General features: G+C 47.3%; 8 protein-coding genes across 8 annotated transcripts; 3 read left to right on the plus strand and 5 right to left on the minus strand.

Annotated features, from left to right (window-relative positions):
- Window positions 1-251: 251 nt before the first annotated feature.
- Window positions 252-1,908, minus strand: F4807DRAFT_469119 (putative amidoligase enzyme-domain-containing protein; the record flags this gene model as incomplete). The annotated part of the gene is made up of 1 exon (XM_048002672.1): window positions 252-1,908. Exon 1 carries the CDS (start codon window positions 1,902-1,904, stop codon window positions 252-254), a length of 1,653 nt encoding a protein of 550 aa, XP_047852116.1. The 5' UTR covers window positions 1,905-1,908.
- Window positions 1,909-2,260: 352 nt separating this feature from the next.
- On the minus strand, window positions 2,261-3,504 carry F4807DRAFT_433900 (uncharacterized protein). The gene has a single exon (XM_047998735.1). It carries the CDS (start codon window positions 3,001-3,003, stop codon window positions 2,545-2,547), a length of 459 nt encoding a protein of 152 aa, XP_047852117.1. The 5' UTR covers window positions 3,004-3,504; the 3' UTR covers window positions 2,261-2,544.
- A 1,818-nt stretch (window positions 3,505-5,322) lies between these two features.
- On the plus strand, window positions 5,323-6,655 carry F4807DRAFT_462407 (protein GCY; the record flags this gene model as incomplete). Its single annotated transcript, XM_048001818.1, has 7 exons — window positions 5,323-5,383; window positions 5,439-5,523; window positions 5,582-5,589; window positions 5,662-5,819; window positions 5,888-5,917; window positions 5,982-6,279; window positions 6,366-6,655. The coding sequence occupies 7 exons, from the start codon at window positions 5,323-5,325 to the stop codon at window positions 6,653-6,655; spliced, it is 930 nt and encodes a 309-aa protein (XP_047852118.1).
- Window positions 6,656-8,347: 1,692 nt separating this feature from the next.
- On the minus strand, window positions 8,348-10,233 carry F4807DRAFT_172189 (NAD(P)-binding protein). The gene is made up of 5 exons (XM_047993478.1): window positions 9,624-10,233; window positions 9,442-9,553; window positions 9,263-9,364; window positions 9,138-9,199; window positions 8,348-9,067 (listed from the first exon to the last, which is right to left on the minus strand). The coding sequence occupies exons 1-5, from the start codon at window positions 9,906-9,908 to the stop codon at window positions 8,537-8,539; spliced, it is 1,092 nt and encodes a 363-aa protein (XP_047852119.1). The 5' UTR covers window positions 9,909-10,233; the 3' UTR covers window positions 8,348-8,536.
- Window positions 10,234-13,525: 3,292 nt separating this feature from the next.
- F4807DRAFT_462409 (uncharacterized protein) lies at window positions 13,526-14,839 on the plus strand (the record flags this gene model as incomplete). Its single annotated transcript, XM_048001819.1, has 2 exons — window positions 13,526-13,559; window positions 13,614-14,839. The coding sequence occupies 2 exons, from the start codon at window positions 13,526-13,528 to the stop codon at window positions 14,837-14,839; spliced, it is 1,260 nt and encodes a 419-aa protein (XP_047852120.1).
- A 586-nt stretch (window positions 14,840-15,425) lies between these two features.
- F4807DRAFT_469125 (alpha/beta-hydrolase) lies at window positions 15,426-17,237 on the minus strand (the record flags this gene model as incomplete). Its single annotated transcript, XM_048002673.1, has 2 exons — window positions 15,426-16,876; window positions 17,233-17,237. 2 exons carry the CDS (start codon window positions 17,235-17,237, stop codon window positions 15,913-15,915), a joined length of 969 nt encoding a protein of 322 aa, XP_047852121.1. The 3' UTR covers window positions 15,426-15,912.
- A 2,271-nt stretch (window positions 17,238-19,508) lies between these two features.
- F4807DRAFT_469127 (uncharacterized protein) lies at window positions 19,509-20,824 on the minus strand (the record flags this gene model as incomplete). Its single annotated transcript, XM_048002674.1, has 4 exons — window positions 19,509-20,007; window positions 20,065-20,438; window positions 20,515-20,582; window positions 20,653-20,824. 4 exons carry the CDS (start codon window positions 20,822-20,824, stop codon window positions 19,509-19,511), a joined length of 1,113 nt encoding a protein of 370 aa, XP_047852122.1.
- A 1,636-nt stretch (window positions 20,825-22,460) lies between these two features.
- F4807DRAFT_452736 (carbohydrate-binding module family 35 protein) lies at window positions 22,461-24,029 on the plus strand (the record flags this gene model as incomplete). The annotated part of the gene is made up of 2 exons (XM_048000368.1): window positions 22,461-22,550; window positions 22,767-24,029. The coding sequence occupies 2 exons, from the start codon at window positions 22,461-22,463 to the stop codon at window positions 24,027-24,029; spliced, it is 1,353 nt and encodes a 450-aa protein (XP_047852123.1).
- Window positions 24,030-24,111: the final 82 nt, after the last annotated feature.

Below are 24,111 nucleotides of genomic sequence, written 5' to 3' on the forward strand. Positions count from 1 at the left end.
ATGTTACATGGGGTTTTGAGGTGATTACTCACTCTTAATATCCATGACTACCTAGTTTTACTTAAGGGATCCTACTATCGAAAAGAGAAAAGGGGTTGAGTAATTGACGATCCGACGTCTATTCTGAAAACATGATTAAGAAGTTCTGGACGTTATATTAGGCGTTACGTGAGAGCTAAGTATACTGTAGAATATATAAAGGTACCTAAGAGAATACTGTAACAATTAGACATATATACCTGGCTATCCGATCATTCCGGCAACACCGGCCCTTCGGTACCGAGTTCCAACCATAGCAGATCAGGACTCAAGTACGAACTACCCTCATAACGTCCTTCCGATTCTTTAAGAATTCGACGTGGACTGACATTCTGGGCTGGCCGGGGTCCTGGCTTGGGAGATGGCGGCTTAGAAGATCTCCACGAGGACCAGAGAGCTTTAAGCTTACCTAAAAGTGATTTGGCCTGTTCAGGTACTGGCTCGGGTTCTGCCCCATCCGGATATCTATATAACCCGAGTGCCTCGTCTACGATTTCGACTCCCCACTCCTTAGCTAGCTGCCTCTGGATAACCTTTGCTTCATCGACTAGGTTGAGGTCAACAAGGAAATCAAATACATCATACCAGTCCCAATTGGTTTCTCCTAGATGGAGATCGCTTATCGTCTTCCAGAGTTCCTTCATCGTAGTCTGAGTTGCGAACTCGCAAAGGCGGATTACGATTTTGGCATGCGCTATGATTTCGTCAGGGTCAACCGTCCCAGCAGCCTGTCGAAATTCAATAGTGCGCTTAGTCTGGGATACAGGATCTGGTCGACCATTTGCCATCACCCAGTTCCGATAAACTCCGTATTCGTATGCATTAAAGTTGTAGGCCATCCGGCTATGCCAACCATTCTGCATCAAAAACGCAAGGATCGGTGCAGCCCGGCAGCCTAGTAGTTCTCGAGCAGCTAGTATGATATCCAAAGGCTTTCCCTCTTCACTTCCTGGAACCCCGTCCTTATCTTCCATCCACCACCATGCATTTGTAATGAAGCGGTCTCGGTCGAAGGTATAACCCTCAAGACATCCTCGTTCGAAGATGGATATGAAACCATTCTCTCTCTCGCGAACAGGCCTAGATACAGGTTCAGCATGCGAGGCTACAGGTCCCGGAATGGGTTCCGGTTCTAACTCATCTGGTACGTCTCTGTTCGTGTGTCGAAGATATGCTTCAGCTTCCCGTGCGGGCATTCCGAGGGCTAGGTTAGAGTACAGACGATTACTCATGCACCAACGACTCTCTTCCCCGCGTCGGTGAGCTGGGTGCATTTGTGTTAATATCGGGTCGGCTGCGAATAAGAGGGCCGCGATTCTGCGCAGGTCCGTAAGAGAGATCCAACTCTCACACCTACCGTAGTGGACATGGAGACCTGCACTTTTTGGAGCGATCATCCAGAAAGCTTCGCGGAGCGCGTTGACAACTCGGCGAATTTCGTCGAACGACGCCTCCGTGGCACGGAGGGCGGGTGAGTTGAATTCAATGTCTATCCATGTGTAATCTCCCATGACTGGATCATCAACGAAGTATGAATCCTCAAGACTCACACTGGAGTCCCTCTTTACAACCCATTTTCTGGCATATTTGCTCAGATGATAGAAATTCTGATCATCCAGTTGGGCTTCAGAGGTAATAACGCGGTCGCCTACTTTATCTGCCAGTGCTTCTTCAATACAACTCTCAATAGTAGCAAAGATAGGACCATGTGAACTAAACATCCAATCATCATCATCAATGTCGGCTAATATTGGACTGCCCGGTGCGTCTTGGAACATTCGAGGTCTGGGTCGTGTCCCGAATCCTCGTTGAACGGCTATCACGCATTCAATCTCTACCCCGAAGCTGCTATTGACGTTACCCATCTTAAAATTCGTTTATACCGTTACTAACCTGTTGTTATCGACTTTGCGCCGTTGTGAGCCCACCGTAGAGTGGGACGTTGATCTATTATAATACACGAGAACTGTGGGAAAGCATATTGTTAAACAAGTAATTGTTCATGATATGTTGGAGGCTCGAAGAACAATTTCTTTGTTTGGAATAACAGTTCTCTAGGTACAGATTTGATTTAGACCTAGTAAAGATAGCATCCACTACAATTCGCCTTCTGGTGTAAAGACGAGTCCCTATTATAAGACTGGATCAACATTTTAACTAACACAAGTATGGTCCATGTTCATTCATGTGGGATACACATACGATGTTGATGCTACCCAAGTGGACGTTATGATTCTCCATCCGCCCAAGTATCGGCCTAGAGACAGGAGGTTATTTATTTAGTACCTAGGTCTATCAAAACGTTACTATAAACTGTAAAACGGGGCATATTATTGGTTGAGGCTTTGATAATGCCATACAAAGAGGTGTCAGTATAAATATGAGACCAAATGTAAAACAAGTGCATGAAACACATAATGGGATTGCCCCTAAAAACAGATCCTTTCATAACATCCTCTAACATATATTCAATTGCCACGGACCGAACTGCTTAATCCTGCTTAATCAGTGCCATCCAACACGTTTCCTTTCTGGTACTCGTGGTACATGCCGATACCGGTAGTCTTCCAACTGGTGTCTTTCGCGCGGCGGAGACACCCGTTGGATTGATGTGCATTTGTGGCAGTAATTCCCATAGTAGATCTCTCGGTGCTCGTAGCAGCCGTGACACCGGCGGATCGACGAAGACGTCGTCCACCAAGGCGACTCCGGTACGTAGTGCGTGGTGTGGCTAGTGCTGGAATAGGGGGCGCGCATGGACGGGACCAACCGAAGAGTGGAGCCCGGCGCGTTGTAGATGACCGCGTTGCTATGTCTCAGCGTCTTCTGGTCGACGACCATCCTCCCCTCGTTAACTATATATTGTGTCGCATGGCCGCTGTGGCGGCTGTCGCGCGAGAGACGCTGAGCCAGATTGCGGGTTAGGTCGTGGTTCCAGTAATGGCTGTCGTGGTGGCAAGCCATTATGAAAGCAGTTGATGCGTAAGGAGATGTTTGATTCTAGCGATTGAGTTCTAGGTATTGATAAATACCGTAATGATATTCACAAGGATTATTATCAAGGTGTTTTTTTTTTCGAGACCTTCTGAGGATTTATAGGGAAAGAAAACTGTCAATCACGACGAGGCTCCGAGAGCCTGCTTGGGTATTTATGCAAGCAAACTTTTTGAACGTCGCACATTGGCGCTTACATGGCCGCATGTGGGATACGCAAGTTTATATATTCACCGCATCAAACATACGTTGGTAGATAAGTAAACTCAGCCGCAGGAGGGCGAGACGCCAAACTAGAATCTGACATCATTGAATTTTACCATCCGATTGAATATGGTTTAGGAGGCCCCGGAATTTTGAGGCTTAGGGCGACTGCCTGATTAGGTTGCATCAAGATATGCATGCATGGTTCATCTCAGTTGGCTAACGCACGAAATTAGGGCTGTGTGCATGTCCTCTATCGGATACCGCCGTCTGCTTTCGAACTGCGGGGATTAAAGCTATCACCTAAGTAGCTCCCCAGAGATAATGATGAATTCTTGCGGCCGAGTTCGAGTCATCTGAAGAGACGATTGGTAAGTCATTCGTAACTTCGCTGACGTGTACATAATCAAATGAGCTTCTCAAGAAAGTGCAATTAGGAAACTGCAAATAAACAACAAGAGAAACTGAAGAAGGGCACATGTGTGGCTAGCTTGAAGAAATTCGTGGGCTTCTAGAAAGAAAATGAGGCGGAGTCATCTATGGTCTTGACTTAGTAATGTTCTTGCTAGCCAATCAAAGTTGCACTTTTATAAGTGCAAGTTTGCTAAGATCTGAGGATAGACGAACATACATACATATGAACCATAGATCTCATTTTCGGAATGGTAACCTGCTAATAATTTTAACTTTCGAAGCACGTGGTCCTAAATGAGCAAAAGGGGTGGGGTCCGGATCGTATCCAAGTTCCGGGCTAGTAGTAAAAGTTGTAACACTTCTTCTTGATTAGTATTACTAATAGATAAGCCCCACGCTAAGAGCTGCAAAGTTTCAACGGCATGGAATATTCAGTTGTTGTTCTTATTGTCAAAATAAAGACGGTGAGCTTTCTACCGACTAGGAGTTCCTAAGTCGTGTGCCCCCAGCATGCTGCGGATAAAGGGTCACTGTCAAGCCACTAGCCCCGGGCTGCCACCCAGTAACCCCAGCCCCATTGTACCACACGGTGGCGCTGGGAGCCAATTAGAATCAAGAGAGCTTCTCTGGGATTAATTCCTAGGCATTGATGTCCTTGCTTAGGTAATATTCCATTCTATTCCCGACCCCGCGACCGTGTTACTTAATCCGCGGCTTCAATCACTTTTCTACGTCAGGCAAGCAGGGAAAATGGAGAGACTAGTCCGTTACGAAAGCTTTGTTTCCAATCCCATTGGGTATAAATCCGATTTCCATTATACCCGGGCGTATTCCATCAGTCTCAACTCTTCGACGATCTCAAGCTTTTGAGGGGCAGCATACGAATCTATCCCGTTCCCCGTGGGGTATCAGATTACTACAATTTACTGAGGTTATTCGTAATTATGGATTCCTGGATATACACCTAGTTATTGTTTTACACTTCAACCACTTTCTAACCCCCTCTCCTATCTTCAATCATCATCATCTTCAGGCTCTACGTCGAGAATTGGCCTCTATCGAGCCTTTTACGTTCTCGCGGACCGTTATTCCAAAAAAAGGACCTCGTCTTTGCAACCGTGATCTTTCGTATTGGCTTCATTATCTAAATAGCTTCACAAAACTATCTACCTTAGTATCCTCGCCGTGGGAGCCCCGTTATACGTTCCCAAGATTTCACCTTTCTCGTTCATGAAAAGATCATCATCGGGGTCGGTCATTGCTTATTAGATTGAAAACATCCGCATCGGGCTTTTAGATCCCCCCTTTCTTTTTCTTTCCGGATGTTTCTGACCCGAGGAAAATGATTTTCTCAACTCGGCTCGGTTCCGCTCCCGTAGGCGCGTCGGAGCTAGTTGCTCTTTTAGTAGGAACTGGCCAGTGAGGAAAAAGTATCCAATCGGCGATGTTGCCTCGTCCCACTTATCCCATCGCGCAGGAGCGATGCGATGACATATGCCTCTAAATGCGCCGGCTTATGGGGTATGGGGTACGCTTGCATCTTTTTGCCGAACGACTATCTTTCTGATGAGGGGATAATTGGGATCTTGTTTTCATATATCCTCGGCTTTGCTCTCGCTTTCTTCTAATTTTGAATCGAAACAACAGTGAGCTGAGCACCCTTAACGCACGATGGCGCCTCCGACTCATTTCACGCTAAATACGGGCGCTAAAATTCCCGTCGTTGGTCTCGGTTAGTGTGTCTTAATACTAATGTAGATTCAATTGTTAACATTGTGTATGCGCAGGGACATGGCAATCTAAGCCCGGTGAGGTCCGAAATGCGGTGGCATTTGCTCTCAAGGATGGATACCGTCACATCGACGCGGCACTGTAAGCCAAGCGCGCTTCGTGATTTGGAGTAAGCGCAATTTCGCTGACAAAGATGCAGGGTCTATGGTAGGTTAAACCAAATGAGTGGACATTTATGTTGAGATTTGCCTACTAGGTAATAAGTAATAACATTCTTAGGCAATGAGCACGAAGTTGGTCAGGGCATCAAGGACAGCGGGGTGCCTCGTGGAGAAATCTTCCTCACCAGTAAGGTCTGGAACACTCATCAACCAAACGTTAAGGAAGCCCTGCAGAAGTCTCTCGACGCTCTAGATGTCGACTATCTTGATCTTTATGTGAGATTCCTCTGTCGCCATAGAGCCCTTTGACAGGGTCTGAGCTGACAGCATTTGCATTGCATTAGCTTGTCCACTGGCCTGTTCGATTGGTCCCGGTAGGTGCAGCATTTCTAGCCATCGAGCTTTTTAAAGATTAATTCCTGTTGATCACGTACACAGAACGGGACGAGCGAGCTTTTCCCGGTAAATCCCGATGGCACCCGAGCAGTAGATCGATCGTGGGATCAGAGCGAAACCTGGCGCCAGATGGAAGAGATCTACAAGTCTGGCAAAGTCAAGGCCATCGGTGTGGCCAACTTTTCGATCCCATATCTGGAGGAACTTCGCAAGAAATGGACAATAGTTCCGGCCGTGAACCAAGTCGAGCTGCACCCTTTCCTTCCTCAGCATGAACTCCGAGAATACTGCAAAGAGCTCGGCATTCTTCTGGAAGCATATTCTCCTCTTGGCTCCACTGGTAAGTTTTCCGAATCTCAGATTGTGTCGGCGTATCTTTGGGTGGTGATGTTGTTCGAGTGAAGCTAATGGATCGGAACCCGATAGGTGCACCTCTCATGACGGGTCCTGATATACAACAGATTGCCAAAAAGAACGGTGTCTCGGGTGTCACGATCCTCATCAGCTATCATGTCAACAAGGGTGTCGTGGTGCTACCCAAGTCTGTGACTGAGAAGCGGATCTCTGCAAACAAAGAGGTCATTGAAATCCCTAAAGAGGATCTAGCAGTGCTCGACAGTTTGGCTGCCAATGGCAAGGCGAAGCGTCTTAACACGCCTCTGTGGGGCTTTGATCTCGGATTCGCTGATTGGTATGGCCCTGTGAAGTCGCAGTAAGCTGGGAAGCTATCGTTGGACTTGTACATAAGCTACTAAAATATATATTATTCCAAATTTCAATCCACGGGACTCTTCCAGGACCCTTCACTCTTTGTTAGATGTATGTTATGTATTGAAACTAAGTTGTTTTTGCTGTTATGGTTGTTCTGCTACGAAGGTCATTGCTAACATTTTCCTATTCGTACGTTGATATCTAGGCTACTTATGACACGTAGCATTGGCTTATGGTTAAATAGTCATCACTTGATCTGGACAAACTACAATATAGGTACTATACAATTCTAAGTGCCTAGCTTCAAACTGAGAGGAAACGCGGCGTAACAAGGCCTACAAGCCAATCAGCAATCCAGGTGTAATACAGTGGTTGAAGCAGATCTATTGATAGATGAACGTTTTCATCGTGCAGTCATCATACCTAACAAACCGAAGATTACTCATATCCACTATATAACATCTACATCTTATAAAGATAGGTCCCAATACTCTCCTTCAAAGTCTTCAATCGCATAGCCAGTAGCCTGGAACGAAAGCGGGTCAGGGGGGAGATAGCCGCACCCCGCTCTCTCGGTAAGCGCCTATGAACTCGCCCTCCTCGGCAATATCCCAGATGGGTCCACATTGGTCGGCTACCTTGTCGCCGAGAGTAGCTCTCACACAGGCAATGCTGTTGGTAGTGAAACCGGTAGCGAAGGCGACTAAGTTGAGCTCGCGCGAGTGGCCGCCAATCAGGATCGCGTTTTCCTCGGCGAGGCGCTCGACCTTGATCTTGCCGTTGGCAATGTGCTTGCCGGCGACGGTGTGAGAGTAAAGCTGCTGTTTCACGTCTGGCCGAGCGCCAACCTGCCGATAGCGCGTTACCCACGCCGCGAGCGGTTGGAGACGGCGTCGAAGCCAGAGATTGAGGTGCCGATTATGCAGATCTTCCTGCTGACGAAGTCGCGGGAGCTGCCATGAAGATCTGCTTGGGGTGTAGTGTATAATCACGTCGCTAAGCTCAGCACTTTTACATGGACAAATTTTACACTATCTTCTAGCAATTTCAAAAAGGCCAAGCATCTTCGGATAAGTTTATTTCATCCATCAAAGACCTTGGAGTTAAGGGATAAATAATTGCTTGAATGCATGGATCTATCCATCCATGGATGAATGATACTCGTTTTATGGTTCGCTATAAATAAGGAGGGAATGCGCTATAACATATTGTAGTTATAGCGTGTGATGCGCTGTACCCTCCCGGAACATGAAACCCACCATCTCCACACGTTATACAGTTGATATCCATACATTCTACTGTCTGCTTATACTGTACTCATTAGCTAATAAACGGGCGTTAACGGACTTACTCTTCTTGTCGACCACCAAAGATTCTATTGGTCCATTATCCCCATGCCGACCGGGGCAACCCCGTATATCCCATACCCCACACCCCACCAAGGGCTTTCTTCATCCACGCATAAAAGCTGACTGCGTCACAGATTTCTATCCATCATCTCATCTCTAATCCCCCCTTTCCTGCTGCTACCGGAAAAATTGATATCGGATAAAGTTATACACGTCTGCTCAATGATGATGCAGCCTACGACAATAAGGCTGACGAAGATACAAGGCCCCGCAAGCAGTGGACGCAACGGCCGGGTTAAAGCTGTGCAGGTAAATTGACCGAACAATTGGAATGGAGCAGTCAATCTAACTCTCAAGTATATATTTATAATGTTGCAGACTCAAGGTTTCATCAAGTCTCATGTTTTAATTCATATGCACACTATGAAGGTGGAAGGAGCTTCCTCGTTCGATGAGTGCCTGTTTTCCAGTATAGGAGAACACGAATTCTAAAACGACCCATTCATATGTATTAATCGTCTCAGTTAAGCTTCTCATTCATGCCTTTGGAGTCTCCATGATGGGTTGGTCATCATCGTCAAAGTAAACAGGCACACGATTACGGAAAGAATACTGCAGAGCGGTGCCAATCTTGGCTGCTTCGTAGGCATCATCCGGGGTGCAACTAAGGGGTTGATCGTCGAGTACAGCAGCCGCAAATTCTGTGAGGTCGTTTACGAATGATTTTTCGAAAAAGACAAATGTGTCAGGAGTAGTTTCCGTTCGCACACCATGAGAGTCGCGGACCTCGACACGGTTATTCGTGGAGTTGCCGCTGATGATAGAATGGGCCTTGGTACCGCACACGCGGGTGTAGCTCTCGAATCCGTTGTTCAGAGTGCGACCCACGTGGAAGGTAAGAATCTTGCCGTTGGCAAACTCGACTATGGCCCATCCATTGTCGCAATCGCCGTACTTAGCGAGATCGCCATAGATGGCCTGCTGTCCCATGGCAATGACCCTGTTCACTTGTTTCTTGGGATTAGTGAGTTCTGACGCGACGTTCATGTAGTATCGTCCAATGTCAATCTATACATTGCACCGATGTCAGCGGAAGGATTCCAATTGGAACCGGAAGAGGAACAACCGAGAAACCTACATCGTGAACGCCCATGTCAACAAAGATACCTCCGGACTGCTCGGAGAAGCTGACGAAGAATCCTTCGAAGGCGAGATCAGCTGGATTTCCTAATCCAAAAGACGAAATTCAGAGAAAGTTCCTACCAGTAGGATCTTGTTTGTCAAGGATTGCACTCTCGACAGCGTGGATCTCACCAAACGAGCCGTTATCTATCATCTCCTTCGCAGCGCGGTACGAGTCGTCATCTAGACAAACAAGGGTCAGCACCGCTTGGATATGCCTTCCAAAACATAGCGATTCTTATGGAGACCTCTTTACTCACATCTACGACTAAACGGAACCAGGAACTTGAGGTGAGGTTTGGATTTAGCCTTAGCGAGGACCTCTTCGGTAGTGGCGACGTCCACCGAGATCGGCTTCTCGCACATGACGTGCTATATAGCCGTCAGCTTCAAGGAATCCATATTCCATCTAGGTAGGTCACTAGTTGTCGGCAAGACTTACGAGGCCCAGATCAAGAGCCAGGCAGACCAGGGGAGCGTGGGTAGCAGTCGCAGTAGAAATAAGGACAGCCCCAACGCCGCTATTCTTTAGACAATCCTCAGGATCCGCGTAGAACTTTACGGAAGCTGGAAGGTTTTCTGCCGCCCATTTGTCGATACCCGGCTTTGTGTCGCAAACGGCGACGAGCTCAATTCGGGGCTGCTGGAAAGCGAGGATGCGTGCGCGAATAGCACCCAGCCGACCGAGGCCGATCAAGGCGATCTTGAGACGGGCCTGAGTAACCATCTTGTCGAGTGTCTGTCTATACGTACGATGGCGGTGTTGTATGGGTACGGGCTATTTTAAAGAGAGTTTATTACCTATCTTATTTCGATGATTTCTAGAAACGAGCGCACCGGATAGATCAAAACCTGGGGCACTCAAACGCGATTCCTCTGCCCAATTCCCCGCGTCCGCACGCAGCACCTGCATCTATGGAGTAGCAGGGCAGAGTCTCCGATTTTAGGTAGCATTTCTGCTGCGCGACTGGAGCTTCGTGCCCCTCGATATGTGCCCCGCCGTCCGCGGACCCTTTTTCGAGGGGTAACTTCACGCCATACGTCCGATCCCACTTTATACCTCCGATTGACAAACGACGTTACCGGCTGCTGTATGTCATCCCTAACATGTCCCGCGCAACAGGCGGCGAATAATCCGAAAGCTTGGCTGCGTCAAGGGATTCTATACATCAACGTTACACCTAGATAAGTGCCAAAAGTTGCGCATCTACGAAGACCTGCAAGCAAGAGCTATTATATAAAGGTGAATACGGTGCGCAGCCAGATGGACCGTCTTGAAAAGCCCGCGGAGGATAAATCTAGTCTAATCAACGAGGTCGGCATCTAGCGGGACCAAGCAGGCGTCTGTAAAGATGCGTGCAGAACCGTGTGCCGTTTATGTCATTAGCTTATCGAGGCTTATATTATAATAGGTCTGATCTATTGGCACTATTTCTGCCTTCTGATTTCTGGATGCCGACTTATAGGGATATAAATTCCATTTATTCATTAAATAGTCGCGGAAAGCGAATTGAGATGTGTATTATTCCGCAGGGTGGAAAGCCAAGTCAGCGGATCTGGACCGGGGTGAGCACGTGGCAGCCCCCGAACTATTGACAACGACCAGGCCTGGCTCCGGGTGTCTCCACATTTCCGTGTCGGCCGAAATCTAGGTTTCTCCTAATATATCTGAATACATTCTGGTCATATTAAATCGAAGCAGTTGAAGCCGTTTTGAAGTAATAATCGTTGAAATATATTTTAAGCTTGAATAGTACGAGTTGTTGTGTCATTTTCGATGCTTATCGTTTCATGAATCTAATGTTATAAGTTCGTTGGTTGTTCATACTCTTAGTACTGGGCGACAATAGCGATGGAAATAATAAGGGTTAAATCTTTGACAATTTTCCAATGATTATGGGTATCGATACTTAATTGAAAATTTCGCGCCTGCAAATCTGTAACGTAGGGTACCAGTTGCAAAGAATCTGGTAATATTGCGAGGGGATAGCATTTTTCCAGGCTAAATTTGCTTAGCTGGTTCATTTATTCTTAGGATTCTTCGGGTACAATCAAGTCTAATACACCAGTGAACTCACCGATAATGTCTGCGAACACTCAAGTGCTGGTAATAGTATTGTTTTTCAATCGATCTTTGCGTCGGACGCTTATATATTCCTATTACCATGTATCAATAAGGAAAAACTAAAAGGGACTGCGAGGGTAAATGATAGTGATGATGAAAGAACTACAATGGCAGTTAGTAATAAGAAGAAGGTAAAATGGAAAAAAAAAGAACAAAAAACAAGTCTCCAAGCACTCGTCTTGAACCCTCAGCTAAGTTGTGATGTTTGGACCCCGGCACTACACACACGGTTTACGCATTACTAATCAACTGAGCTAAGTTGTTCATTTCAACAAGTACTTGAAGAATTGTTGAGAGAGTCATCCTTACTGTGCTATATAACCTTACTATGCACCCTCGTACGGTTTAGAGTTCCACTTTTTTTAATTTCCAATTTTCTTGTCACCTACCAAGTTACCAAGCTACTAGCTTCAAGTTGTCTATGATTCCAGCTAGTAAGGGTGGAAGAAATAAGAAGAATGTCACAGTTTGGCGGTGCCGGATCTCTGGCATACCTAGTGAACGGTATGATCTATTTTAAAAAAAAAGGGGGGGGGAGCGTTGCTCCTATAGAATGCAGTGCTAGACATACCCACGCTTAGTTGCTGTGACCAAGGATTAATCCCTATATAGATGGATTAATAATAATAAAAGGCAAAAAACAAGTCTCCAAGCACTCGTCTCGAACCCTTAGCTCAGTTGTGATGTTTGGACCCCGGCACTACACACACGGTTTACGCATTACTAACCAACTGAGCTAAGTTATTCATTTCAACAAGTACTTGGAGAATTGTTGAGAGAGTCATCCTTATTTTGATATATAACCTTACTATGCGCCCTCGTACAATTTAGAGTCCCACTTTTATCCATTTTCGGTTCTCTCGTTACCTACCAAGTTACCAAGTTACCAAGCTATCAACCTCAGGTTGCCTATGATACCTGTTGTGAAGGGTGGGAGGCACAAGAAGAATGTCACACATTCTGGTGATGCCGGATCTCTAGCATGGTGAATGGTTATAATCTATTAAAAAAAAAAAGCGAGCGTTGCTCCTATAGAATGCAGTGCTAGATATACCTACGCTCAACTGATATAATCAAGGGCTGATCCCTATATGGATGGATTAATGACCCAAAAAAAAGGGCAAAAACAAGTCTCCAAGCACCCGTTTCGAACCCTCGACTCAGTTGTGATGTTTGGACCCCGGCACTACACACACGGTTTACGCATTGCTAATCAACTGAGCCAAGTTGCTCGTTTCAACAAGTACTTGGAGAATTGTTGAAAAACTTACCATTGTTCTGATATATAAGTTTACTGTGCGCCCTCGTACATTTTAGGTCCCACTTTTATCCACTTCCCGTCTCTCATTACCTACCTACCAAGCTACTAGCTTCAGGTTGTCTATGATACTAGCACTGGCTTGTGACGCCTCCTCGTGCCTTCGGCACTGCGCTTTAATTAGGAAAACGGGTAGCGATTAGGACAATATTCCTTTTATCTAGAAGATCTCTTATATTACCAAGTAACTCTACAACAAGTACACTACATTCCTAAAAGAATAAATATCTCTAAAATGATGAGGATTACACCAAAGTTCCATATATCAGCTAAGCTCCGGCGATGTTCTAGTTGCTGCCTGTTTCCCTAATTAAAGTGTAGTGTCGAAGGCACAAGGAGGCGTCACAAGTCAGTGCTAGTACCACTTATCAAAGATAGAAGGCACAAGAGAAAAAAAGAAAAAACAAGTCTCCAAGCACCCGTTTCGAACCTCCTTAACTCAGTTATGATGTTTGGACCCCGGCACTACACACACGGTTTACGCATTACTCAACTGAGCCAAGTCATTCGTATCAAACAAGTGCTTGGAGAATTGTTGGAAGACTCATCATTTGTTTTGATATATAAACTTACTGCAGACCCTCGTACATTTTGCCTGGCCCACTTTTTTCATTTTCCTGTATTGTCGTCACCTACCAAGCTACCTAGGTACTAACCTCAGGTTACTCATTATTGTCCTAATACCAAAAACCTATCCAACATTTTGGTCTATCTAATCTTTCTACTCTCTTCTTCAACAACTTTTCAAATCAGCTCTTCGTCTAAGACTTAGCACTAAAAGAAACTCGATAACGTTTTTTTTTTTAGTAGCTACCGAAGTTTCTATCTAAATGTATAGAGCCATACTCTTACGTTCGAACTGTTGCAATATCACGCAACAGGCCATCGATACTTTTTTTTAATGGAAGCTACCGTGGTAACGGGCCATGTGCCTAGTAAGTGCAATACTCCCAGTCAAATAGCGAACGACCCTATCTCACATCTAACAGAAGTCGAAATTCCACCGAATGGAGATTTCGACAGTCAAGGCGACGAAAAGGCTTTGGTCCTTAGACCATGTCCGTCACCCAAAGTTAAATTCAAGAGATTAATCATTGGCGGACAGGGTTACGACGAGAAATATACGAAAGACGATTTAAGTCGTGTGGCAAAGGAAGCGGAGGAACAACTTCCAGAGAAATTCCTTCGAGAATGGACCGATGGTTCATCCACAGTACTATTCCGAGCACAAGGGCATAAGGATGCCATTAAAAACGCAGTATACACTATGAACACAGCTTATAATTACCCCCGTCTGGTGATATATGCTGACGGGTCTACCAAAGATAGCCATTCTGCCCTTCCCAAGGTTAAAATATCCGGATTTGGGATCACATATAAACTATTTAATATCAACCTCGGCGCTGCTGTTGACAACGACTGGACGGACGCATCATATGGGGTTCACGGAATAATGGGCAGTGGGGCTGTCGAAGCCCTAGCGATACATCGATCGCTATATGTTGCACGATACCTCATGGAGAGATTGATTCAACAATCTCCAAAGTCAGGGGGTGATCATAAATTGCCCCCAAGGGTAATCATTATGTCGGATTGCTTGGGCGCAATCAACTATATTTATTCATGTCACCACTACGGAACCTTGGGACGTCCAGAACAACTCAGCATAAAGCATAGAGACAAGGAGCTGCCAGATGGCTTTATGTACAAAGCGTACCAGCCCATTAGCAGGTTGACCAGCCTCGGCATTAGTGTCGAGGTAAACTGGATTCCGGGTCATTCGGGACTCGAAGGCAATATGCGTGCCGACCGCCTGGCAAACATCGGGGCAAATTATATTTCCGGGATTATACAAGACAATCCAAGTCTACAGGAGGGTCTGTTTCCTGTTCAAATCCAAGCGCCCGGTAAGGAGCGCAAGGCAATCCCCCAAGTCGACACAGGCAATGCTGCGACCGACCTCGTCTACTGGCAAAAGCAAAAGACACAGGAAATGGTCAAAAACATGCTGGAAGCGCGCACAGGTAACCCTCCGAAAAAGGCCTGTAAGAAAAAGAGGAAAAGAAGTAGCGCCGCGGGTGATGATAGTAATATCATGGACCCAGCACCGCCTACGAAGAAGGCTAAGCTTAGCACAGACGATTCGACTGAAACGCAGGCCGGTACGAGTCAAGGAGGTGGTCCTACTGTGAGGGGTTTGATATGCTGGAAATAATTATAGCTTAAGGCCTGGCTGAGTGGGAGATACCTAGTCCCTAAGAGGGTTTAACGATAGTTGTCATAGGGAAATCGTATATCTATAGCCCCTGTCAGGCCCTACCCTTCACATAATAAATAGTACTCCTCTGGGATCTTTTTGCTGCTCAGATCGTCCCGAATATTCACCTTTACTTCTCGGTTTGGCCCGTGGCAATAGTATTTTGAAAGACATCAACGCATTAAAAGAAGATAGGGGTGGGGATATTTGAGAAACCTGCGTACTGTGGAAACACACTATGTGTCAGAAGCTTCCTCCATGAGAGCTGGTAGCTAGAGGTGTCGGGAGTCGGCCTGTACGAGGCCGCCCTGTTGGCAGCTAGCCCTTAGCTATAGACAAAGGAAGGTTTATGTATGTATACCGCGTTCCCTGGAAGGGGTTAGTTAGAGCTCTTCGCGCAACAATGTCGTTCTTCCCTAGCTTCTTAGTTCCGCCCCGTGACACTATGATTCACACATCTTTATAAAACCACGATCATAAGCCCCCTCTCCCTTCGGGAGATTTGGCGTCAACACAGTGGACGAGCACATGTTCGTTATCATCATTAAACATATCTGGATGAATTGATCCTCTGGCGTCTAACTAGTAAGTATACCAATAATGAGAGTAACAGTAGACGCGCAATGCTGGGTATCGTGGTTGTGCTGACTCCTCCGACGTCCCCTACACGTATATGACGAGGGCTGGAATGGGTGGCGTTATGTTTATTAGAATCGAGTATGGTATAACTCGTTGAGACGCAGAATAACACATTAACCCGCTTCCGCTCATTAACCCCTGCCTATGACTCGTTCTCATACGCATGCCATTTCCACATCTCGAATATATCGGGCATCTAGGCCGACATCTTGGTCGAGCGCATAATTTTGGCCGTGTTCGATGGCAGCTAATTAGGATCGAGGCCGCAAGCCGATGTCGATTAATCATTCAGTGATGTGCTGTAATAGGCCTAAAGCGAACCCATCCAGTTGCATAGATCACAGTCTAGTGATCTTCTCTTCGGTTGTTATCATGCAAATATGATAGAATGCCTACACCGGCGGTCCCGGGGGCTTTGGTGGTTCCAGGGGTTCGAATCCTTGTGGTAAGGGGTGCTTTTCAATCCACGCTCGTATTCCTCGGGCAAAGACTACGGGATACTGTAAGTTCCAGCCATGAATAGCATCCTTCACGACGAACGCGCGGGATTCCTTGCCCGCCTTGGAACCGAGCGACGTTAGAAGCTGGCCCATCTCCCTTGTACCCTCGACATTGTCCTGCTTGCCTCCAACAACAAGCGCAATCCGTATGTCTTTCTTCCCAACCTCGACCATGTCATCTCGGGACCAGTTATATGTTTCACGAGCGCCGGCCTCATATAAGCGCGACGTGTTGTTCCGTTTGATTTCCTTTAAAAGCTGGTCGTTCTGGAACTCCGGCGCCCATCCAGTGGCCTTGAAAAGCAAACTCTTCGGACTATGTAGTAGGACCGACAGTCCTAGGTAGGATATCCTCGGTGACGAGCTGAGGTTCTTCCATGCTTCGGTTAACGGTACGGCGTTAGACACGAAGGCGCTTAGGACGACGTCTGGGTGCCGCCGTATCAACTCCATCGCAACAAAACCGCCCGTAGATAACCCTACAACGTGCGCACGTCCATCGTGGGCGTGTTCTCGAATCATCCGCGCTATGTGGTCGGCAGCTAGGACAAACGAGAATGGCCCGACGTGCTTTGATCGCGAATGTTGTGGTAAGTCGGGGATGAGAAGATGGTACTCGGAAAGTTGGGGCCAGCAGTGGGCCCACTCCAAATGCGAACTCAGTAGAACGTGTATCATTACGATCGAAATAGGTGCGAGGGGGTTGAGAGAACTGAAAAATATGCTTTCGGTATCCGCATTTTCAGCCATGCTCATAGTCGTCCAGCTACTAGTGGACATCGTCCTACCGCCTATAGGTAAGGTATTATCCTCTCTGCTCCGCCACGTGCTGTTGGTAGTCGCCGTCGATATCGTCCTGCGCATTGCGTTCGATGCAGCATCTGGGTCGTCTCTAGGGCTAGAAACGCCCAGTTGTCGGCCCACCATCCTGAGAACGTTGCGCCGATGAACTTCCTAACTAGTGATTATAGAATTTTGGGTAGATAGTCAATCTAAGTTATTAGTAGAGAACGCAGTATTCTTCTAGAAGTATTGTGTTCGATAGAAATGGGGTTTGCAAGGGATTTGTGATGCGGCGAGGTGGTAAGTAGTTGTAGTCCCGCCGACCTGGCCAGCCAGAGGCTTATCAGGGTTCAGAAATTGGCGTCGCCACTTGAACCCTGGATGCTAAGCTCGTTCTATGAGCGTCGCCGCATCGTCATCGTGAATGACAACATGGAGGATGGTAATTTCTCCAGGCCCCTCTCTTGACATGTCTAGTGGGGATGGCATCACTAGACCTAACCAGGTGTATTCTAGTGTGGTCAGTGTGGTGTAGAATCGAGAGCTGACTGTTAACGGCTGTAATGTATCGACATCCCTGGTAGAGATAGGCTAGGAGGAGAATATCCATACTCAGACTATCAGCTAAGGTAGATCGGGATATTCGGGTAGATAATTGTTGACTACCTAATATCGCACAGCTTTTCACCGCAACCAAGTCTCATTCTGTGTTAGCCTGCACTAAGGTGACACTCTATCGGGATGATCCTTGCAACTAGAGGCACAGTAGACTACCACGTGAGGTTTAAAATACCATAAGGGCAAGGGTAGACGTGCGTCGGAGGGAATTATCGAATGATAACTGCATAAGGCGTCCTTACTATACGCTGCCTAGCTATATTTCTAGAGAAAATTACTGTTAGATCTTTTGGATACCTATCTGCCTTATTGATGAGCCAATGGAGTTTGTTCAGTAATCCAATTGGTTGAAAATTATATACCAACGTTATCCACTAGTTCCACGCAATCCCAAAAGGAGATGATACTGTAGCAGTGCCATAGGTAGTTCATAAGTGTAGTTCATAAATAGATAGGCATCGTACCATGGAGTTGGGCCGTGAAACCCATCTATTACTTGTATATAGCCCGGTCAATGCTTAGCGCACTTTCACTCTGTCTAACAGAATTCTGTTGAATTATGAGAAGATACCTTGAGAAGTAAAAGACTCTCTCCATGTCGGACACATCACGAGCAGCGAGAGCCTAGCATATGATTATCGCACTTCTCATGTACAATGAGATAATAGCGAGCCCACAGACCATGCCCACGACACAGGGACCCCGACTTGAACGACAGGGATATTGGGCGATCAGCCAGTTCAGCATGGGTACCTAACATCGCCTTTCTCAGCTCCTACTTCGCCCACATTAATTACTAGGCTCTAAATAATAGCGTAGTGCCAGCTTCATTACCAGATTGCCGGTCCACAATTCTTTCTTTCCACTCTAACAAAGATGTTGGCCTTTCTACATCCCAGTTAATAATAATATATATATCCTTATCGTCGTCGCCCTAACGAAGAACTAATTGAATCTTAGCTGTTCATCATAACTCTACCTTGGAGCTCCCAACAATTATATTGGTTATTATACGCGGTATATCATAGCTTCCTAGACTCTCGTCGGAAGATCCTTCAGGAGATCCGAAACAAGAAGATCAGTCGTACGAGATTTGCGTCAACGGGACATATCCAGGTAAGTTTTCTAACTTAGATAAGCTACTACTCGTTTTACGAGGCAGCAAGCGGCATTATATATCTCCTTCGCAGTCTTGTAGCAGCCATCATCTTACCAAGACGCGATACTCTTTTATCGGCTGGACTTTACCTAAGAACATTCACGTGAATTGACTTGCCCTAATCAGTCTATGGGCAGAGCTCCGTCTCGTTCGTCATATGGATCTAACTCCGTATATCCACCTCGCTTTTCTCCGAACACCAAATTGGCGCCGATCTTATTGATTCGCTCGTAACACACGGGCCATACGGAGATTAGACGGCCTAGCCAACGAAGTTTTTATGATTAAACAAGGTATGGATTTGGAATGGCGGCCGATCTATTACGATCCTCCCTTAGTCTACTTTCTACTCGTGTCCGCGTCTAGGCTCGGTTCGTTAGACGGCCGACGGAGGTAGCCAGGCCACGGTTGACCACGTAATTATGCTATAAGACCCGGTGCTAACCTACGCCCTAGTTGACCGCAGCGGGTGTTGGTTCCTATTTGCTATTAAGAGGTAAGGTAAATAAATGAGCATCCACTTTCGCATATATTTCGTCTTTTTGCTGGCGCGCAAGTCTCCGGACAAGTTGGGCCCTTGACGGGCCGAGCCCCGATCCGACCAGACCTACGGTAGACCGAACTTCCAACGTCAAGCTATCCGGCACATTAGAGCTCGAATACGAACACCAACGCCAATTCATAATACACTTCCTACCGCCTAGCTCTGTAATCCACATCCACTAATGTGTATATACTTGATAGCGTCGTTTGAAAAGGTGTTGAATGAGAGACAAGGAACCTTACATGGTTAACATTGTGTCAATAATATAGTAGGCTACATAGCCCCAGGTTTACCCACGACCTTTCATGTGGATCAAGACAGGTACCACAATACAGTATAACTTGACAATAACCAGTTCAGATGTCGTGTTCCTCCCAGTACATATCAGCGCATAAGTGAGGCCGACTCATAAGAAACACTCCAACTCTTATCGACTTTGATTTGAGAGGACTGCGGTGGCATGGGCTGCCTATGCGGACTTGCGGCGAAACGAGGCTGTAGCCTTTGTCTATACGGGGATTGGCCTGGCTTGGTTCCTGTCGCTTTTGACGTTCCTCCATGGATGTAAATATCGTATTTCGAGGTGTCTCCCGCTATGACTTCCTTCCAACTCACAAGATTTCTATCATCGTCATTCTCATGGCCGGAAGCAGCTGCGATACTCGACTTGTCGTCAACGCAGGGCTGTCCTCTGGCGGCACGATATTTTTCACGCAACTTCAGCCAAAGTGGTCGTATGATAGGGAGGCTAAGACAGAAAATGGCTAGTTCGGGCTCGAGAACGTTGAGGTGCATATCGCGGCTACCGTAAGCCATGAGTGTATCGGTATCATAGTCCTGTCGTATTACAAAGGACAGGCGAATACAGGAGACCACGGCAACACTATTTATTCATATCAGCTCTTAATGTCAGGCCTCTGTCTCTATGATCATAACATACCAGATCCCAAGACAGAAGACGATAGTCAAGTTGATCTTGGTTTTGACTTTCATCTGCAATTTCCATATAGGGGGTATTGGTAAGAAAAGGATAGTCGCGTTTCCCACTATGTTCAAAATGGAAACAGTAACGTCGACGGCTTTCATGCTAGACGGACCCCCTATGATGGGATTTTGCCAAAGGGCAATCGCGATGTCTGAGACTGTCATGACATCCACAAACATGACGATATATATAAGTATGACCGTAACTGCGGCAAGCTTACATGCCAAGCGGAATTTATCTTGTATAAATATTCGTGCGTAGAGATATAGGGCGCTGAGTTTTGCGAGAAACATCGCTGTCAGGTGCAGAACTTCGAAGAGAAGGAGAAGCTACTTAGATAGTTAGCATATGCTCGGCGGGAACCTCATCGTTCCGAAGATCCTCGGCAGCTTGGCGGGAACTGACAGTTAGTACAGTATGACTACTATGTCCTAACTCGCGTAACGAATCTCGACTCCATCCCGGGTCCCATACTAAGAAGAGAGCTTGTTAGATATACTATAAACCATAAATACCCAAAACAAACTGAGTAAAACGGCTTACGGTAGATTGAAAGGCCAAACAGTGCGATCACGATAGCTTCCGCGGCCACGATGAGTCCATCGTCCCAGTCGAGGCCCGCTTTCGTCAACTTTCTAGAATAAAGGCGCAATCCAAGCGAAACTAAGCTGGAGACGAACACCAGACAAGAAATACTAAATACAATGAAGCTCATAGTTGGTAGTCTCAAGTTCAAGCAATCATAAACATGCCTCTGAGAGGAGATAAGCTGCTCTTGCCATATTTAGAATTGCTAGAATTAAGAAAGACGGTGTAGAAAGTATGAATGATCAAGAGTCTTGTCCTCAACAGTTTAATTATCGGTAAAATAGTCTTTTGACAAACATGCTCTAGTCATGAATCCGTCATCATAGGTCACACTCCATCAAGTTTGGATGATTGAGTTAATCAAACACCAGTGCGCGACGTGGCTCTGACCAGCTCGATTAAGCGAAAGTAGAACACATTAGACGGATGAGAAAGTATAACGCTTCGCGATGTAAGCAACTTTAAGTTGACTACAACGTCTTGCGTTGAATCGTTATTTGGCATTTTTATTCTTCTGACTGTTCATCGTTTAATGGCGAAACGTCTCTGAGCGGGCGAAAGGGTTAGCGATGTCTTTCACGCTTTGCATTTTTCACTATTATCATAACTGGCTTTTCTGAGAGCAAAATACTATTATTCTGTTGCTGGAAGGTTGGTATTTTAATGAACTTGACGAAGGATCTCGTCACTTTTGAAGATTCAGGGCGCCGGCATTGTCAGACATTTTCCCACTAACAATTCAACTTCTAGAATCTTTACGAAAGACTTAATGAAATAACTAAGTTAATGACTGAAAAATGATTCTCTACGTTTCTACCTATATGTGTTTGGTTGGGAAATTTCGCTTAACAGGCCATATGAAGTGTCTAATGTTCTCATCACATCACATCCCGTTCCGAAGTCATAAACCACACATCAATAAAAGCCATAGGTGTTTTTGAACTTACACAAATTCAATAGACCTTAGTTTCTATCTCCCAGTTGTGTAACGCGTAATTAGGTCTTAGAAACACATGACTCAGGTCCGGACTAATTTTTAGCAACTTGTATTATGATAGAAATATTTGTGAGACATTCAAAGCTAAAAGATGCCAGGCGTATTCACATTGGTGGAGTTTTTAAACGATATGCCACCCAATCCCATAAAAAGGCGTGACCAAGACCAGTTCTTCAATGCTACGTCTTGGCACTCTGGTTTCTTGATTGACTGATGTTTACCTACTTCGCCCCCACTCACCGTACGACGCACACGAGATACCTAATTGCACATGCACGTCGTCGAAGCTTGATATTAGCCGCCCCTGTAGCCGCCACAGCAATGGAACCGCCAAATCGGGACAGCGACAGACTCGTAAAGCCTAGAAATACCAAGAATGGCTCAATAAGGACGCGAAGGCCCCTGATGTAGCACTGCCCTTAATCTTTCGAGGGAGAAACTTGAACGGGCACGGGCCCGACCCATCTCGTCACCTGCTCGCAGGCGCGAGCCGTCGTTGGCGCGCTTTCTACATACGTAGAACTCGGGTCTCGAACTCGACTCGCATTAATTGCAATCAATGCCGACGGGAGATCTCACCCCAGCAATCCGGATATCCATATTGCTATCCCCACAGCGGGAGAGAGCTGTGCCCCTAGCATCTCTGCCATTATATGAACGGGCGGTTCGCCGCAGCTGCAGAGAGGTCGCGCATTCAATCGATTTGCATGTCGATCTCGCATGCGAACTTAAGGTTAGGCGCATTCGACTATTAAAAAATACCAAGATGCGTTTCCTGAACGTGGCGCTTTTTGCGGCGCTATCGCCGTTAGCGAGTGCAAGTTTGCAGGTTGTACCTGGGGGCACATGGACCGCGGTGGGTTACTTTCATTACCTACCACACATCTAGCTTAAGCTTAGTCATCCATCATCAATCATAGTCCCAAGACCGGCGCAACCTACCCGGGAACAACCCCTTTTCTTCAGCCCCTGTTCCCTGCCCCTTACCGCCCCCCCTTTTCTCTACCCCAACGTCACCCCCTAATCCAACCAATCACGCACACCACATCAACTAACACCCCCACGCTTCTAGTCTAACGGCGAGCACCTGCAAGCCCACGGCGCCGGCGTCATCCAAGTCGACGACCTGTACTACCTGATCGGCGAGGACAAGACGAACGGCAGCGCCTTCCAGAACGTGAACTGCTACTCCTCTCCCGACCTCGTGCAATGGACGTACGTCGGCGCGCTGCTGAGCCGGACGAGCTCGGGGGACCTGGGCCCGAACCGCGTCGTCGAGCGGCCCAAGGTGCTGTACAACGCGTCGACGAAGAAGTACGTGCTGTACATGCACATCGACAGCTCGTCGTACGGCGAGGCGAAGGTCGGCGTCGCGACCGGGGATACCGTCTGCGGCTCGTACGATTACCTGGGCTCGTTCCAGCCGCTGGGCTTCCAGTCGCGCGACATGGGCCTTTTCCAGGACGACGACGGGACCGGGTACCTGCTTAGCGAGGACAGGGCGAACGGGTTGCGTATCGACAAGTTGTCCGACGACTACCTGAGCGTGGAGGAGAGCACGTATCTCTGGAGCGACAGCATCGAGGCGCCCGCTTTGCTGAAGCAGAACGGGCGGTACTACATGTTCGGCTCGCACCTGACAGGCTGGGACCCGAACGACAACGTCTACAGCACCTCGACCTCCCTCACATCCGGGTGGTCGGCCTGGGCCACCTTCGCCACCGTCGGAAGCAACACGTACTCCTCGCAGACGAACTTCATACTCCCCGTCGGGCCCTCCGCGGCCGTGTACCTCGGCGACCGGTGGGTAAGCAGCAACCTAATGGCGTCAACATACGTCTGGCTCCCCCTCAGCATCTCCGGGACCAGCGTGACGATGCCCGACGCATCCTCCTGGGTACCGAACCTGAACACGACAACGACATCCGCGTCTCTCGCCCTACCGTCGCAGAACGCGTACGAAGGCGAAGCAGCGACGTACGGCGGCGCCGCGCACGACGTGTCGTGCGGCGCGTGCTCGGGCGGCACGGCAGCGGGGTACGTGGGCGGGCCCGATGACGGGACGGTCACGTTCACGGGGGTGACGAGCGACGTGGCGACGTGGACGACGGTGCAGGTGCGGTACGTGAACGGCGACAGCACGCCGCGGTACGCGAACGTGCGCGTGAACGGGGGCGCGGCCGTGAAGCTGGCGTTCCTGCCTACGGGGAGCAGCGTGTCGAGCAGCACGCTGAACGTGGACTTGGAGGCCGGGAGCGACAACGAGATTCTCTTTGAGGCGGTTGGGACGGGTTGGGGGCCTGATATTGATAGGCTGCTTGTTCCTGTCTCATGAGATGGTTGAGTCGTGCGAGGGGAAAGGGTTGGGAAAGTTGATAATAGTGTTGAAAATAAATGGCGTTCCTAGTAGTATGGAA

The sequence above is a fragment of the Annulohypoxylon truncatum genome (genome assembly GCF_022578515.1).
Source record: "Annulohypoxylon truncatum strain CBS 140777 unplaced genomic scaffold F4807scaffold_26, whole genome shotgun sequence".
In the NCBI taxonomy this organism is placed as follows: domain Eukaryota; kingdom Fungi; phylum Ascomycota; class Sordariomycetes; order Xylariales; family Hypoxylaceae; genus Annulohypoxylon; species Annulohypoxylon truncatum.